Here is an 18,001-nt window from a genome sequence, read left to right as displayed (position 1 = left end):
ATGATTTGGGTCTTGAATGAGGCATTGGGCGTTGTCAAAAACGGACAGATTGTTTAACTACTTGAGCAGATTTCCTAGGCAAGGCAAGTGTTTCAAAGAATGTTACTGTGGGCACTGGTATTATTTGGCTGATACGGTATCTTTGATACACTGATGTAGTGGAGCTGTAACTGATCTGAGACTTTGAAATGGTCACTGAAATTCATTCTTGATTAAAAACCAGTTAGCCTAAAATTAGATTCAAAAGCTTTGTGTTGGTCGATGGTTGGTGAGCTGTCGGAGTATTGAAATAGTGCAGAGTATTTGCATATATGTGCCTTGTTGGTAAAGTTGGCTTGACAGAGTTTGACAGTCCCAACACCAGTTTGCCTTTCAGCCTAAATAAACTTTAGTTTGCAGGTAGTGAAAATGTACTGATCCCCAAACATTAATTCCTTAATACCTCTGGATATTTTTAGCTTTTTACTGAAGAAGAAAAAAAGTTTTCTTCCTATTTGGCTATCCCATTCTCTGGCATCTTCTGGCCTTTATGACTCTACTTAAGCAAGAAGGCTCCTCGGGAAAGACAGGGTTAATCAAATAATGAAACTAGTTTTCTGAAGATGGGTTGAATAGCATACATTTTGGCTCCTCACAACAGCTCTGTGAGAAAAGCTATTACTGCTATTTCATGGATGAAGAAATTTGAAGTACAGAGAGATTAAGTAGCTTGCCTAGTATCACAGTCTAGTACGGGGCAGTGCTACTAGATTCTGTTCCCACTTTCCTGATTCCAGAGCCTCTGATCCTAACTATTGTACCACACTGCCTTGCTCTTTGATTAGTATTTCTTTTGCTGAATAGAAACATCTGTTCTCTTCTGAAAGGAGGATTCTTGTCCAAGGAGATCTGCAATTTACTAGAGGGAGCAGATCTGTGGAGACTGAGGAGTAAAGATAAAAGGGAAGAGGCACGCTGTTTGCAAATCTACCCTAGGAAGAATTTGGGTACTGAACATGTTTGTTTTTTTGTTTGTTTTTTTTTTTTTAACATGTTTGTTTTTAATGAGGATCGTTGGTGAGGGAAAAAACTTAAGTTTTAAATCCTTCCCCAGAAGCTCATTTGTGTATTAGAAAGAAGATTAACAGGAAGGCTGTGGCTTTTCTTTTATTTGAAAAGTACTTGCATAGTGGCCAAGAAAGATAAGAAGTGGACTTTCTCATTTATACAGTCCTGTGTAGAACACTGGTTGTTAGTAAGTCCCTAATGTTGGTTGTGATTGATATCTCCTGGCTTTGCACTGATGTGAGAATGCGAGAGAAATTTTCCAGCTTCTGCTGCTCCCTGGTGGAATATTCCACTAGGTCGATCTGTTTGTTTTTAGTTTTCTTTTTATGACAAAGTAAATTCCTGTAATTGTAGAAAAAATACTCTACTAGATATATACATTTTTGTTTTGGAGGACAGCAATCCTAGTGCTTTGAGGATAAAATGAACCTTCTGTAAATTTTACTTTCTGTAAAATATTGGGACATCTTGAGTTATTGTATCCTCTAGGATAGAGACTGCTTTAATGTCTCAGCATGTTCAGATATTGGTACTTGTCCCATCTGGTAATGGCATCTAACCCTGAGGTCAGTTGCACAAAACCAGTTTCTAGTAACTTTGTCTAGCCTCTTTGAACAGTAACAGAATCCTCCCTTAGTTTGGTATTCTACAAGCTCTTTATAAAAAGCAGCCCCATCCACCTCCTAACTGCATCATAGGTAATATGGGGGACAGGCATCAAGGTGAGGATGAACCAATTAAAGGTGGCAAAAGAAGGCATTCTGAAAGTGTTAGTTTTGTTGTGGTAAAAGACTGATGGGATGGTGTGAGCATTTTAGTGAAGCTAAAGCAGGGACAACTAGTCATTTCTAGGCACATGTTAGTTCCTCTCCAAAGATTGTCAAACTTTTAATTGGTATTTTATTTAGTAGCTTAAAATAAATCTCTGGTGTCCACTTAGAAGAGACTATGTAGAGAAGACCCTATTTTTTATGTTAGCAATTAACCATTTATTCATTCTCAAATGTTTGAGCATCCACTATGTCCTGAAATGAGTTCTGCTTTCAGTAAGTAAGTGTTGTTTCACTGTTGCTTGGTGGAAGAGAAAACAGGTCAGATCTTTGAAGTGACTGATAACCAGATAGAAGTGACTGTCTCTGAATTATATCAGAATATTTAACCCATGCCACAGCTGTAAGATGAAGCCACTTAAGCTATTTAAAGTTTTAGAGGGAAATGAATTTCTGTATTTCTCCCTTGTGATAAATTACAAAACAGCTTCTAGTGTTCTGACCATATTGTTTTGAACTGTGTTTTGGTTTGGTTCTTTTGTTCTGTTGGAAGATTTGGCAGGTTCTGTAACCCAATAAAGGTGATTACCACCTACCACAAAGTCAACTATTATCTCCCTCTTTGGACTTACTCAGATTCAAAGAAGACTACAGCACCACCTAACAGTGTTGCTCCCCACCTCACCCCGCCCCGCCCTGCCCAGCTGTGCTGTGCCCTTAATTCTGGCTTTTACTATTAAGGGCGGGGTGGGGGGGGTAGGGCACAAGAAGCTATCAAGTTCCATCTAGTTACCATTTAGCAATCTGTCTGCTTCCATGCTAGGCACTTGACATATATTCTCTTACAGAATCCTCATGACCTTGTGAAGTAAGGAGAAACTGAGTCCCAAATGGATTTATGTGTAATTTGCCCTAGGTTGTGCCGATAGGACAGGACAAGAACCCAAATCTGTCTGATTCGGAAACCTTTGCTCATAACCACCCTCCTATTACGTTCCCATATTAAACTCATATAAAAGCATGGTGAATAAAATGACAAAAGGAGTAGTAATTGGAGAGGAACTGATTGATTTTCAGCTGGTGATCCATATAATGTAGCTAGCTTAGTGAATCTCAGAATGCTGTGTCTGAGATTTAAGTTGAGGTTTGTGAGCTTGAAAGGCGATAGAGGAAACCTTGGCCATCCATATCCTAGGCATATCCCAGACAAACATTGAGATGAAAGCTTCTTGGGGGGCATATACTTGTAAGTCCCAACTAGAGAGTATAGTAGGCAGTCTCTAAAATGCTCCTGGCCCTAACCTGAACGTAGTTCTGTTATGTAGGGGTGATAAGATGGATGGCAGGGATTTGATGAGAGGGTTCTGGCTGGAAAAAGTTGGGCACATCTGAGCCATCACAATTCACTGGAGTTGTGTTACTGCTAGGGTAAATGACAGCAGCTTACTTGCAGCAATTGGGCTCTGAGTTTCTCTTTAGGTAGGGGTGAAGTCATGGAATCTCCACTTCAGCTGGCTAAGAGGTCCTGCTTAAAGGCATAGAAAGCAACCCAGACACGGTGATTCTTAACCCTAGTTATGCATTAAAATCTACCTGATTCTGTTTAAATCAATCCATTTGAGAACTGAGACTCTCTTAACCCATAATCACTATCACCCTCACTCTCCCTGTTCAAGAGCTATTGAGTCAGAATATAGAGGAAGGGGGGATCTTTTTGTACCTGAGCATTTTTGTTTTGTTTTTTTAGAAAGCTCTCCAAGGGTTCTGGGACTCTCATGCAAATTGGCCAGTGGACAAGCTTGTGGGTACCACATTTTCTTCCTACCTACCTTTTTAAAGGTGTTCTTGAGCATTGTTAATGATGAGCACTGGTGAGATCTTTACAGGTCAAAGAGTACCTAGATTTTTCTTTTTGTTTGTCACTCTTATGACCATCTGCATCAGCAGGCTTCTTGAATCCTAAGGCTGGAACCCTGAGAGCCGCAAAGTTACATAAACATATACCCCACAGCCCAGGCTTTGCTCTGCTTACCTTGTGTTTTCTTATTTAGAGACCTTTCAGTCCTGACAATCTGAACCTTATGTTTCCCTGTCCATAGTTTTTAGGGGCCATGAAACCTTGGATTAGGTAAGTGACTGGTGGTACTACTCTAGGGAGAGAAACTTTCCTTTCAACGGTCACCTTTGAGAATGAGGGAACAGAAGGCTGTCAGCTATTTCTTTAAATTCCCTTCCTTCCTGAGTTTTGTCTAGTATTATTTACTGTCCGTATTTAGTCTACTTAACAGCTACTTCCTTCTGTCTCCCAGCTGTTTTATTTCTCAGAAGTTAGTCCTCTGGGTGGAAGCACTGCTGAATTCTCCTTTGAAAAGGGAAAGTGCCCCTAAAATGATGAGAAACAAGAAGGGATCTGAGAACAGAGGCCCCTAGAGGCCTTACATGGCACATTGTATGTTGTGTCTTATTTTGCTCAGTTTTTACAACCTGCATGTGAATCATTGCTGTATACCTCATAATTCACTGGCTCTTGAATGAGAGCCTTTTGACTTTGGGAAAGGGACATGGTGACAAAGCAGAGGAGTGGATGAAAACTATTAAAATTAAAGGCGTAGTTTGCATACACTGCCAGCAGCTCCTTAGTGAGAGCTTTATTTCTCATTCTCCCCTTAGGACTGTTTGCTCTACTTTTAAATGAAATACTCAGCTTCCTTGGTTTTATTTTGGTGTTTACACAAACTGGTCTAGCAACTTTGATTGGCTTGGGGGGGTGTGGGCAGGGAGGACTGTTTATTTTGTTTGGAAGCTTTCCTGGAAAAACTTTTTTTTTTTAATTTATTTTTTAAAACCAGAAGCCTCCTTTTTTTTTTTAATTAAAAACAATTTTTTTTATTTATTTATTTTTGGCCACGTGGTGCAGCGTGCGGGATCTTAGTTCCCTGACCAGGGATCGAACCCATGCCCCCTGCAGTGGAAATGCAGAGTCCTAGCCACTGGACTGCCAGGGAATTCCTAGAAAAACTTTAATTTGCTGTATCAAACCCAACATACAAAACATCAGAGATTATAATGTGGCCTTTAAATTTCTAAAGTAAAAGCCATCCATTTAAATAATCCTTGTTTCCTCATCCCCAGTCAGGTGTCAGATGAATTCAAAAACTTAAGGTTTCCCCCTTAAGACTGGGTAGGGAGAGGCACAAGGGGAAACTAGTGAAAGGTAATTTTTTTAAATATTAGTCAAAATTCAAAATGAGTAAGAAGCCAAGACTAACTTTCAAGTAGTGTTTCAGATTTAGCAACTTGGTAGAAATCTACCAAACAAAATTTTTTGGCAAGCTATACTTCCAAACCATTTTTTTTAAGTGGAATCCTATAACAAGATTATGTTCTTAGGTATCTCTACCACTTTGTCCTCTCTAGGATGTTAAATGGATGTGAGTGCAAGGTTGCCCAACTCTGTTGCTATACAGTGAAGTTGCTTAATGGATGCTTATCTTCTTAACCTATCTGCAGTGGAAAGTAAATAGCTGCTTATCTTAAGGTCATTGCTTTGTCCTCCACCTGATTATCTTGCTTTAGGGATTTCCTTTAGGCATTTTGGGTTCACTCAGTTAATTTATCCCAACATCCTTTTTAGCCTCCAACTTTACATCCTTTGGGGTTTGGTGCGCATTAGCTTCCTGAGCTCTGAGCCTTCACCCCTGCTATCCTTGGAGCCCCTTCTCATTACGTTTCCTACTTACTGCCTCTTTGCAGTTCCATCTCCTAGGAAACTATTCTGTAAATCAGAGCACATGAGCTTTTTAAAACTGAGCCCTTCTTTTGAGAAGTAACTAACTCCCTTGGTCCCTAAAGATTCCAAAAGCCCTGGGGTAGACAAATATGCTCTTTTGAGAATTGTTCATCTGAAAACAAATACAAGCCAGTGAAGCCCATATTGCAGCTTAACCTGTCTTCTTTTTTCCCTGTCTTGTGTATTTTCATATTATACAGGTGGCACCTACAACCTAGAACAAGTTTGAAGTTAAATTTACTTGCCCAATTTTTCCAGCCCCTCCTAGGTAAAGCAAACTCCTTTTCTCCTCTTTGGCCTATAAGATTTGGCAGAACTCCAGAAGGAATTATCAAAAAGTTTTTTGGAAATTCCTCTTCAGGAACTTAGCAAGATAAATATTGGAAGTAAAGCAGTTTGTTACATTTGATAGCTGAAAAATAGGACCCAGAGCATACTCCTCACTGACTGTAAAGATCATTTTTCTTTTTTTGTAATAGAAGATACCAGTTCGTTTCATTTGAGAATTCTTTTTCTATCTAATTCAGAAACTGGAACATGGCCACAGGTAGAATTGTATGAGAGCGATACATCTGACTTAGTGTAAATGTGTGTGTGCATGAGCAAGGGATTGTTCCGAATCACTCTGGTTTGTCAGTACTGTATTTGAAATTTTAGGTGATTTAAATAATGGAACTAGATATACATTTATATAGATGAAGAAATAACTACAGATCAGGTGTGGTGTGTGGATATGCTTTATCTTACATGAAGTGTATCTTGGAAGCAGCTTTTTTTAATGATCATTTTGCTTGTGTTTGTGGTAACAACTAAAGCTACTTATCATAAATTTGTTTGATTCTCTGGCTTGGCTAGAATATTTGCTCCCCTATCCAAGGGGTGGCAGCAGAGCACACACCATACTTTACCATGTACTGTCATTAATCGACTTGTAGTTTGTTGGGGGAAGTATCACAAAGGTTGTGAACCAGCCTTCTAGATTTGGAGTAGATACCCCAACAGAAACAGTGGTGCTTTTGGAGACAGACATTAGCTGACAGTCTGAGAGCAACTATTTTGATAGTGGAAGACCTTGATAGCCAGCTTGTCTCCTTCTAAAGAAAACTTGTCTGACTAAGGGACTTGTGGAATTTACCACTAGGAGAAAACTTTCAAAGGGCAGGGTCTTGTGTAAGTGAGGTCCCTTTCCAATGCTGGTACCAAGGTGCACATTTGTGAAGTTAATTTTACTCTAGAAAGATAGTTTCCAGACACTTCCAGATTTTAAACACCTATAGTTACAAAGCTAATATGAGGGGTTTTCTCTACTTTTTGATGTTGTTCCCCTCACTGTCTCTTCCCTTCTTTCTTATGCCACTTGGCACATAAGCCCATTTGACTTGACACTGTACCCATCTTTCTAATTTCTTTTTCTTGCCAACGTCCACCAGACACTGGATATGTGAGATTACATACTCTCGGTGATTGGGGGAAAGTTTAGGTGTTTCTGGCAGTCTTCCCAATTTATCTAAAGAAAGCCCCCACCCATTTCATTATGACACTAATACTTGTAATGATTAAACTTGTCATAGCCTTTAGGGGCATGATCTATAAGAATCTCAGGAAGTAACTTTCCTACAGACTCATTAAGTATCATGTAGAAACAGTCTGTAAAATGATAATCACATTTCTTAACATGCTTTGACTCATCAGATCAGCTTTTGCCTTCAAAATATAAATTGACTCTATTTATTTATTTACTTTATTTTTATTGAAGTATAGTTGATTTACAGTGTTAATTTCTGCTTTACAGCAAAGTGATCAGTTATACATATATACATTCTTTTTTTATACTCTTTTCATTATGGTTTATCATAGGATTTCTTTTAATTGATTTATTTTTTATTTTTGGCTGCATTGGGTCTTCGTTGCTGCGCGTGGGCTTTCTGTAGTTGTGGTGAGCGGGTGCTCCTCTTCTTTGCGGTGTGCCGGCTTCTCATCGCAGTGGCTTCTCGTTGTGGAGCACGGGCTCTAGGCGCGTGGGCTCAGTAGTTGTGGCACACGGGCTTAGTTGCTCCGTGGCATGAGGCATCTTCCCAGACAAGGGCTCAACCCGTGTCCCCTGCATTGGCAGGTGGATTTTTAACCACTATGCCACCAGGGAAGCCTGATAATGTAGTTTTATGTTTGCTTCAAGGAGAACTAGGAATACTGAAATGAGGTATTTCTTAACTGGTGGTGCTAGTAAGTATCTCGAGAATGTCTAGGTACAAAAGATATGTTGCTGGCATCAGTATTAAGGTAAGAGTGAGGCTGGTGGCTGCTCATAAGGGACCTCCCATGTGACAAGGCCTTGGGGGTGTCCTCCATAGGTCAGGGTTTAGTCCTGGTTTTTAGTTGTAGAAACTTGAATTTGCTTGAGTACCCAGAGTTGATCAGACTTTCAGTGCATTGCTCTTTTTAATCAAACTCAAAAGTGATTAATATGTAAAATATATTTAGAGATACATTTATTTAGAGAGAGGTGTGTGTGTGTGGGTGTGACATTGTGTGAATCCAAGGCTCTCGTTTCCCATTATAAGGATACTTAGGGTGCTAAATTAGTGATTATAAATTTTCGTGGTGAGCCTGGAATTTTATTTATTTTTAATATTTATTTTATTGATTTATTTTTTTGGCTGCGTCGGGTCTTAGTTGCGGCATGCGGGATCTTTGCGGTGTGGGCTCTTCCTTGTGGCATGTCGGGCTTCTCTCTTGTTGCGGCGTGTGGGTTTTTTTTTCTTTCTCTAGTTGTGGCTCGTGGGCTCTGTAGTTTTGCGGCACACCAGCTCTCTCGTTGAGGCGCCCGAGCTCAGTAGTTGTGGTGCGCAGCTTAGTTGCCCCGCGGCATGTGGGTCTTAGTTCCAGGGATCAGGGATCGAACCCACGTCCCCTGCATTGGAAGGCGGATTCTTTACCACTGGACCACCAGGAATTTTAAAGGGGGGGACCAGGATATTAAATTGGTATTTCATCTAGACTTTGGAAAGACTTTTTGCACCATCCTATGATGGCATCATCCTCTGAAGAACCACCAGATTCCAAGCCTCTGCCATAGACTCAAGGTCAAACTCAAGCCTGTTGTCACACCCTTATCAAAGCTTCTCTCTTCATTCCTCAGGGAATGAGGTGTTTCCCAAGAACCCCTTAAAGTGCCTTCTTTACATATTACATAACTAATATTCATTCAAATAATTGAGCACCTACCATATTTTTTTTTAATTGAAGTATAGTTGATTGTAAATCAAACTGCTGTACAGCAGAGTGATTCAGTTATACATACGTATTCCTTTTCATATTCTTTTCCATTATGGTTTATTACAGGATATTGAATATAGTTGCCTGTGCTATACAGTGGGATCTTGTTGTTTATTTTATATATACTAGTTTATAGTTATACTATCTGCGAATCCCAAACTCCTGATTTATCCCTCCCCCACCCACTTTCTCCTTTGGTAACCATACGTTTGTTTTCTACATCTGTGAGTCTGTTTCTGTTTTGTAAGTAAGTTCATTTGTGTCATATTTTTAGATTCCACATGTAAGTGATATCATATGGTATTTGTCTCTGTCTGATTTCACTTAGTATGATAGTCTCTAGGTCCATCCGTTTTGCTGCAGATAGCATTATTTCATTCTTTTTTATGGCTGAGTAGTATTCGTGTGTGTGTGTGTGTATGTGTTTACCACATCCTTATCCATTCATCTGTCGATGGACATTTAGGTTGCTTCCATGTCTTGGTTATTGTAGATAGTGCTGCTGTGAACATTGGGGTGCGTGTATCATTTCAAATTTTCGAGTTTTCTCTGGATATATGCCCAGGAATGGGATTGCTGGATCATATGGTAGTTATATTTTTAGTTTTTTAAGGAACCTCCATACTGTTTTCCATAGTAGCTGCACCATTTTACATTCTCACCAACAGTGTAGGGAGGGTTCCCTTTTCTCTACACCCTATCATTTGTTATTTGTAAACTTTTTGATGATAGCCATTCTGACTGTTGTGAGGCGATACCTCATTGTAGTTTTGATGTGCATTTCTCTGATAATTAGCAATGTTGAGCATCTTTTCATGAAATGTCTGTTTAGGTCTTCTGCCTATTTTTGATTGGGTTGTTTGTTTTTTGTTATTGAGTTGTATGAGCTGTTTGTATACTTTGGAAATTAAGCCCTTGTCAGTCTCATCATTTGCAAATATTTTCTCGCATTTAGTAGGTTGTCTTTTTGTTTTGTTTATGGTTTCTTTGCTGTGCAAAAGTTTACAAGTTTGATTAGGTCCCATTTGTTTATTTTTGCTTTTATTTCTATTGCCTTGGGAGACTGACCTAAGAAAACACTGGTATGATTTATGTCTGAAAATGTTTTGTCTGTGTTCTCTTCTAGGAGCTCTATGGTGTCATGTCTTGTATTTAAGTCTTTCAGCGTCTTGAGTTTATTTTTGTGTATGGTGTGAGGGGGTGTTCTAACTTCATTGATTTACAGGTGGCCGCCCAGCTTTCCCAGCACCACTTGCTGAAGAGACTGTCTTTTCTCCATTGTATATTCTTGCCTCTTTGTCAAAGATTGACTGTAGGTGTGTGGGTTTATTTCTGGGCTCTCAATTCTGTTCCATTGTTCTATATATGTTTGTTTTTGGAGCACCTACTGTATTCTGAACACAATTCCTAGCTCTGGGTACACTTTGATTACAGTGGTGTAGCCCCTACCTTCATGGTCACCTTGAGAGTGATTTATTTCTACTATTTTAGGGGCGTCTCACTTTTAACTCCCTTTACTAATGATAACTCTTTACTTATGTGGTACTTAAACCTCTAATGCTATGCTTTCTTCGACAGCAATGGCACAAGCATGATATCATTGATCATTCCTCCCAAAGACCAGATTTCACGAGTGGCAAAAATGTTAGCAGATGAGTTTGGAACTGCATCTAACATTAAGTCACGAGTAAACCGCCTTTCAGTCCTGGGAGCCATTACATCTGTACAACAAAGACTCAAACTTTATAACAAAGGTAATCTGGAGCTTGATCATTTACCTCCTCTACTTTGTTTGTCTTGGTTGTATTTTCCACTTTGATCCTGCCATGATGCTTTTGGTCACTAGTGTTTTCTTCACCCAGCCATAAGCATTGTCCCTTTGGTCTTTTTTTTCCCCCCTAAGTTATTTTTTGAAAGTTAAGTAGTATTCACTGTACTTAAAATAATAAATCCTCCTTTTTAACACATCTCAAGTTTCAAAATTAGGGAGAGAAATCTGCCTGAGAGATTTACAGATATTTCCACTTTATTTAAATTATGATTTAAAGGGGCAGGAACAACAGGCTGTGGGAACATTTTCTATTAATTGAGGACAATTAGGTGTGGATATAAGTAGAGAAATTGTTTGTGTTCTTTGCAGTACCTCCAAATGGCCTGGTTGTTTACTGTGGTACAATTGTAACAGAAGAAGGAAAAGAAAAGAAAGTCAACATTGACTTTGAACCTTTCAAACCAATTAATACTTCATTGTATTTGTGTGACAACAAATTCCATACAGAGGTAAGAAGTTCATCGAATATTTTCATTACCCCGAAAGAAACCCCATACCCATTAGCAGTCATTCCCAGTCCTCCCTCCCTTCCCCCATACACCAAGATCTCTCAGCTCTAGGCTACCCCTAATCTGTTTTCTATCTCTGTGGATTTGCTTGTGCTGGGCATTTCAATATAAATGGAATGATAGAATGGGTGGCCTTTTGTGCCTAGCTTCTTTCACTTAGCACGTTTTCAAGGTTCATCCATGTTGTGGCATGTATTGTGCTTCATTCCTTATTACCAAATAATATTTGCCACATTTTACTTATTTAACATCATTTGATGAGTATGTTGTTTCCACTGTTTGTTATGAATAATACTGCTTTGAACATACATGTACAAGTTTTTGTATGTCCATATGTTTTCATTGGGGGCAGGTATATACCTAGGAGTGGAATTTCTGGGTCATATGGTTAACTGTTAAACCGTTTCAGGAATTGCCAGGCTGTTTTAATTGTGCCATTTTACAAGGCTGGCTTTTTTTTTTTTTTTACATTATTATGGCACTGAATGATATGATCATTCAGCATGTTTGAGGAAAGTGCTAAGCTGGGTTTGAAGAACTAATTAGAAGCAAAGAAATAATTGGTTACCTGATCTCCATGTCTCCCTATGTATCCATGATACTTGCCTACATTTCTCGCTCTCTTAGTTTTCAGCTCACAAATTGTAAAATCTTTATTAGCAGGTCCATAAGAGCTTTTTTTCCCCCCCCATAAAACTTTTGAGTGACAAGAGCTGCCATAATATGATGAACATTAAGGGTGGAAAGGAAACCTCATTAGAGTGACCTAAATCAGTCAACAGTAGAACAATCAGGAATTCACAGCTGGCTCCTAGTTCAGTCTCTTGCCTTTCATCGACCTAGGGGAAAACCTCTACAGTGGAATTAGAACTGACATTTCGACATAGTTTACAATGGATGATTTTGCTAACTTGACAGGAAGTTCAGTTCCAGTCAGACCTTGAGCGGTTGCATAGATGGTGGAGACTGATTTTCTCTTGGCTATCATAGCCTCCTTCTGGCAAAAGCTTCATTGGAGAAGCTCTTTGCCACCCTCTCCCACTTAACTGTTGTCTGGTTTGATGAAAGCAGATTTTAAATCTTGTTGATTTAAATAGTACCTGGTACTCATGTTACCTAGTTTTAGCTTACTTATTAAGTTAGCTTCATTGGTTTTTCTAAACCTTAACTCCTCTTCCAAGACACCATTTCATCGTGCTAGCTTTATTTATTTTGGCTTTAAGGTGTTATGTCAATAACTACATACGAATGTGGCATACTGAACAATACAACTTGTGTCGTGTTTAATTGGGATATTTATACATTCTTATAAGGGATAAGTCTATTCCCTGATGAGCAGGCTTGTTAAAAACCTAAATTAATCAAGCTGCGTATCAGAGGTTATTGGGATAAGGCAAAATTTTTAACGTGGGCAATGTTCATGTCTTTTTTTTAATACCCGCCAACACGTTTTATTTTATTTTTTTTGTTTTGCTTTGTTTTATAAATTTATTTTATTTATTTATTTTTGGCTGCATTGGGTCTTCAGTGCTGTGCACGGGCTTTCTCTAGTTGCAGCGAGCGGGGGCTACTCTGCGTTGCGGTGTGCGAGCTTCTCGTTGCGGTGGCTTCTCTTGTTGTGGAGCACAGGCTCTATGTGCACAGGTTTCAGTAGTTGTGGCACGTGGGCTCAGTAGTTGTGGCACATGGGCTCAGTATTTGTGGCTCGCAGGCTTCACTAGTTTGTGCCACATGGGCTTAGTTGCTCCGCGGCATGTGGGATCTTCCCAGACCAGGGCTCGAATCCGTGTCCCCTGCATTGGCAGGCAGAGTCTTAACCACTGCGCCACCAGAGAAGCCCAATATTCATGTCTTAATGCTAATTATCAGGCGTGCTTTGGTTAAAGGGTGATTCTTAGTGATTAATCTGCTTTCCAGTCAGTTCCTGAAGGAGCTGTTTTCTTCCTCAGTTAAATGGTATGGGTAATAATTTCTTAGTGCTAAAGAGGCTGCCACCTAGTAATTAGTCATCCACCAAGTCTATAGAATTTAAACTCCATCATGGAAAGTCTTGCCCATCTATATGGGTCCCAGGACTATTTAAATATTTTCTCTTTCAGGAGGCAGAAATACAATGATATAATGCTAACCCAGAAGGAGGATTTTCCCCCATAAAAATTCAGAATTATTACCTGTAGTACCTTCAATATACAATTGAGTTTTAGATCCTGATATCATTAATGATACTCAAGACATAGTTAAATAAAACATTTAAAAATTAGATCTTTTTATACACTGTTTCTGGGTTTTGTACTCAGTGAGTACTACTCTAGAGTTGATTTACAAGATACTCTTATTTGCCATAGTGAACACCGCCTATTAATGCTGGGGTTATTAATGGTAACAGAAAGTCAACTTTTGGAGGTTAGACTTTGAATTTGAACGTTATGTTCCCTAGACCATCATCAGTCTAAAATCAAGGACCTAGGAAGAATTTGAGCCCTGTAACTCTGTATTAGTTTTGCATTCCTGTGCCTAGGTCAGCTTTGTAAAAAGGCTTCACGTTGATATTGTTGGTTTTCTCCTGCATCTGGTTCAAATTTGTCCATATGAGTTACATATTTATAGCTGAAGTCTATAAATTACTCCATGAAATGGTTTTTCTGTAGTACACATACCATTCTAAGTGAGTGGAGAGGGCTTGTATATGTCCTTTTGGATTTTTGTCTTGACTTTAGCAAAGTTTTGAGGTTTATTGTGTGGTACCTGTGTTTGCTTTTCAGGCTCTTACAGCACTACTTTCAGATGATAGCAAGTTTGGCTTCATTGTAATAGATGGTAGTGGTGCACTTTTTGGCACACTCCAAGGAAATACAAGAGAAGTTCTGCACAAATTCACCGTGGATCTCCCAAAGAAACATGGTAATCTAGGAAGAGAACATGAGCACCTTTGCTTTTTGTCTAACATTAAAGAAGCAAATTGTATAAATAGGGGAAAGTAAATCCAGATGATGGGAGAAGCATCATGCAGTGACTCATTGGTGCTTGTGGCTCTTTTGACTAGAGAATTAGTGGTCACTCTGTGAAAGCCAGTAATAGCTTATACCAAACATTTAAGTTAAGGGAATAGTGATTTTCCTCTTTCTCCTTTCCTTGGGGAATAGCATGATTATATAGTTACTTTTTAATTAGCAGGGCATCTTGTACTTCTTAATAATTGACTTTTTCTCTCACCACTTTTCTTTGTCAAAGGTAGAGGAGGTCAATCAGCCTTGCGTTTTGCCCGTTTAAGAATGGAAAAGCGACATAACTATGTTCGGAAAGTAGCTGAGACTGCTGTGCAGCTGTTTATTTCTGGGGACAAAGTGAATGTTGCTGGTCTTGTTTTAGCTGGATCAGCTGACTTTAAAACTGAACTAAGTCAATCTGATATGTTTGATCAGGTAAGTGAGAAGTAGATGCTCCTTTATGTAAGTTTTTAGGTGGGAGTAGTTGAGTTCTTTGAGTGCGGGACATGCACATCTTTTTTACTTTTACAGTGAAAAATTCTGTGTTAAAAACCTAGCTCTGAGTGGACAAAATTCCATGTGTATTATTAGGAATATTAGGAGATATTCCCCCATGTCTTTCTGGACTTTTTTTCTTTTGAAATCAGCCATTTTTTGGATGGTATCTTTCTGGACCCTATGTTGGCCCCTGATTTTAGTGGGTTGCCATAATTGGCTTTAAAATGGAGTTTGATTTCAAAGAAACTAGGACTGGTTTTTCCTGTCTTTTTCTAACTTATTCCTGGAGGTAAGTAAAGCATTGAACCTCGCAGCAATATGACAGAGCTGATTAAGCCTAAAGTGTTTAATCCAGAAAGCTCTACTGGGTTATGACTTGGGCTGGCCATAACACATTCCCAAGGTGTTCTTCTGGTGTGGGGTAGTAGCATTACAGTAGAAGGCTCACTAAAGAAGCTGTCTTATATACTCTACCACCTTATATAGCAGGAACCAATAGTTCCTCCTTTCCTTCACAAGATACTTTGTTTTGTTTGTGTTTAATGAGTTAGGCTTTTATAGGTCTGACAGAATGTGTGGTATCGTTGGCTAAGGAAGTTTATCCTGGCAGTGTTCTTCAGTGAGACCTATTCAAGAGTAAATTGGGCTCTTTCCTCTCCTCTTGAGGCTTCACTGATCATGTTGCTAGTTTTGCATGCCATTAAAAGGTAATGGGTCTTGGTAAGGGTGTTTCGAAGTACTAATGATGTGCTTTTTAAATTTTTTTTAATTGTGTCAGAGGTTGCAATCAAAAGTTTTAAAATTAGTTGATATATCTTATGGTGGTGAAAATGGATTCAACCAAGCTATTGAGTTATCTACTGAAGTCCTCTCCAACGTGAAGTTCATTCAAGAGAAGAAGTTAATAGGTATCAGTGAAATGCAACTTACTTACTGTGAAATGTTTTTGTATGTATATGTGTATTTATATATGTACGAAACAAAACACTGAAAAGGTAAAAGGAAGATTTAGCATTTTAATTTAAGTCCTCCTCAGTGGAATCATTAATCTCTCTTTAGTTGTTAAGTCTAATAAATGTGTTTGTTTTTCTACTGTTTTTACCCTTTGGCAATAGGAACCAAACTTCAGTTAGATTTCCCATATTAATTATCCTTTGTAATAGAGTGATGAATAGAGAGCTCAAATTAAAGATTAATGGGGCCATTGTTTGGCTTTGTTTCTAATTTGACACACATTTCCAAATGATTGTGTATTTGGCCCAACTGTTACCTCTTCAGAGTCATTTTCTGGAGCCTCAACTAGCAGTGTGATTTTTCACTGACATTTGGCACTTACTTATTTTTAAGTTGACTTTTTTCTCTCCCTGATTTTGAGTAAGAAGCTCTGTATCTACAAAAGAAACCTTAATATATGTTCTTAATGACCTGTCCCTAACCACAGGGCGATACTTTGATGAAATCAGCCAGGACACGGGCAAGTACTGTTTTGGAGTTGAAGATACACTAAAGGCTTTAGAAATGGGAGCTGTAGAGATTCTAATAGTCTATGAAAATCTGGATATAATGAGATATGTTCTTCATTGCCAAGGCACAGAAGGTATGAGAATTAGAAAATAAGATGACTATTACTGACCTGTGTATTCAAGAAGCCTGGGGGGGAGATTTGGGAAAGGTGGCTGATTTCAGGAGCAATCAAAAGGCAGATCTATACCGTGTTCCCCAGTCTTTCAGTCTGTATCCAATTGAACTGATAAATGTCTACCTAAGATTGTTAAATTTTTTGAGGACAAGGGCTATATCTTAAATATCTTTGGTGTTTCCTTATGATAGGAGCAGTGTACCTGGTAGACATTCATTCATTGCATGCTGACTAATGTTCTTATGAAAAGGTTGCTAGAATGAGTTCAGGAGCTCTTTCATCTAACCTGATTTCATCTCATGGAACTTAAACCTGTTAGTATATGAGAAGCAGGTTAACACATTCTTTTTTCCCCAATGCTGCAGAGGAGAAAATTCTCTATCTAACTCCAGAACAAGAGAAGGATAAATCTCATTTTACAGACAAAGAGGTATGTGATTGGTTTGGTGATCCATACAAGGAAACATAAATCCGTATGTTAGAGCCCTGGCAGCACAGAGTAGCATCAGCCTTGGAAAACCAAACCTCATACTTGCTGGCAGGGGGGAGTACCGGGAGGTGGTCAGCTCCTGTATGCCACATACTGATCTGATTCCAAAGAAGGAGGCCAGGTCATGGTTACTGTGGTTCCTTATTTTAAAAGAAAACATTCTCATACTTGAAAAATGTTTGAGAGGAAGATTAATTAAATAGTTCCTCTCCTGCACTGTGAAATCTGTGCTGCTTTCTTCATTTACTTTACCAGCTCTTCTACTACAGCAGCTTCTACAGGTTTGGCCTAACTGCATCACCACAGCTTCAAGTGTTACCTGGTCAGCACAGGTCCCTTTTAATTGGTAGCTTCTTCAAGTTCTGAGTTGAAGGACTTTGGTTTTTACAAGGCTGCTCCAAAAAGCAGTTCTGGCGTGTCTCGGCTGTTGAATGAGTGCTGCCTAGAGACACTTTGTAACAGCCTGACTTCTAGACAACAGGAGGAACCATAAGTTGAAAAACTGCTAAGTGTGTGTTAACATTTCATTATTGAGGCTAGAGCCTGGGGAGGAATGTTGTTTCAAGTAATCAGAATTTCCATGCTGTTGCAATTATATCACCAGAACCGTAATTTGCTTAGTTTCACACACATAGATATAATGACAGGGACAAGGAGAATGTTGGCAGGCAAGGGAGCAAGCGTTCCTGTCTTGATATATCCTAATCCCATTGTTTCTGTATCGTGGCTGCCCCTGCAGACAGGACAAGAACATGAGCTGATTGAGAGCATGCCCCTGCTGGAGTGGTTTGCTAACAACTATAAAAAATTTGGAGCTACATTGGAAATTGTCACAGATAAGTCACAAGAAGGATCCCAGTTTGTGAAAGGATTTGGTGGAATTGGAGGTGAGTAGCAAATCAGAAAACTAATAGCCAGGGTCTCGGGCCACAGCCTTTTCCTGGCTATCCCAAAATAACGTTAACTTCAGGTGAGGTGTGCTCATCATCCACTGAGGCAGGGGATTGAGGCAGCACATGGCTGCAGGTTCCTTGGTTGGGACCACTTTTTATCATCTCTTTGCTTTCTATAATTCTGCAAGGGGATTGGGCTTCCCTTAATAGAGGGAACGTGCTCCCCACCCCCCAGTTCTGTGAACCACAGCTATTGACTCTGCTTGTTTCC

The 18,001-nt window shown here is 39.2% G+C and overlaps 1 protein-coding gene across 1 annotated transcript in view; it reads left to right on the top strand.

Moving 5' to 3' along the window:
- Positions 1 to 18,001, top strand: part of ETF1 (eukaryotic translation termination factor 1) — a 28,266-nt gene that overhangs the window by 7,947 nt on the left and 2,318 nt on the right. The window contains exons 3-10 of the mRNA XM_068535959.1: positions 10,462 to 10,637; positions 11,024 to 11,163; positions 13,986 to 14,124; positions 14,455 to 14,645; positions 15,487 to 15,616; positions 16,150 to 16,305; positions 16,713 to 16,777; positions 17,577 to 17,724. Of these exons, the coding sequence (XP_068392060.1) occupies positions 10,462 to 10,637; positions 11,024 to 11,163; positions 13,986 to 14,124; positions 14,455 to 14,645; positions 15,487 to 15,616; positions 16,150 to 16,305; positions 16,713 to 16,777; positions 17,577 to 17,724 (1,145 nt within the window). The remainder of the gene's footprint in view (positions 1 to 10,461; positions 10,638 to 11,023; positions 11,164 to 13,985; positions 14,125 to 14,454; positions 14,646 to 15,486; positions 15,617 to 16,149; positions 16,306 to 16,712; positions 16,778 to 17,576; positions 17,725 to 18,001) is intronic.

The sequence above is a fragment of the Eschrichtius robustus genome, chromosome 2 (genome assembly GCF_028021215.1).
Source record: "Eschrichtius robustus isolate mEscRob2 chromosome 2, mEscRob2.pri, whole genome shotgun sequence".
Lineage (NCBI taxonomy): Eukaryota > Metazoa > Chordata > Mammalia > Artiodactyla > Eschrichtiidae > Eschrichtius > Eschrichtius robustus.
This window is presented reverse-complemented; position numbering and strand designations above follow the sequence as displayed.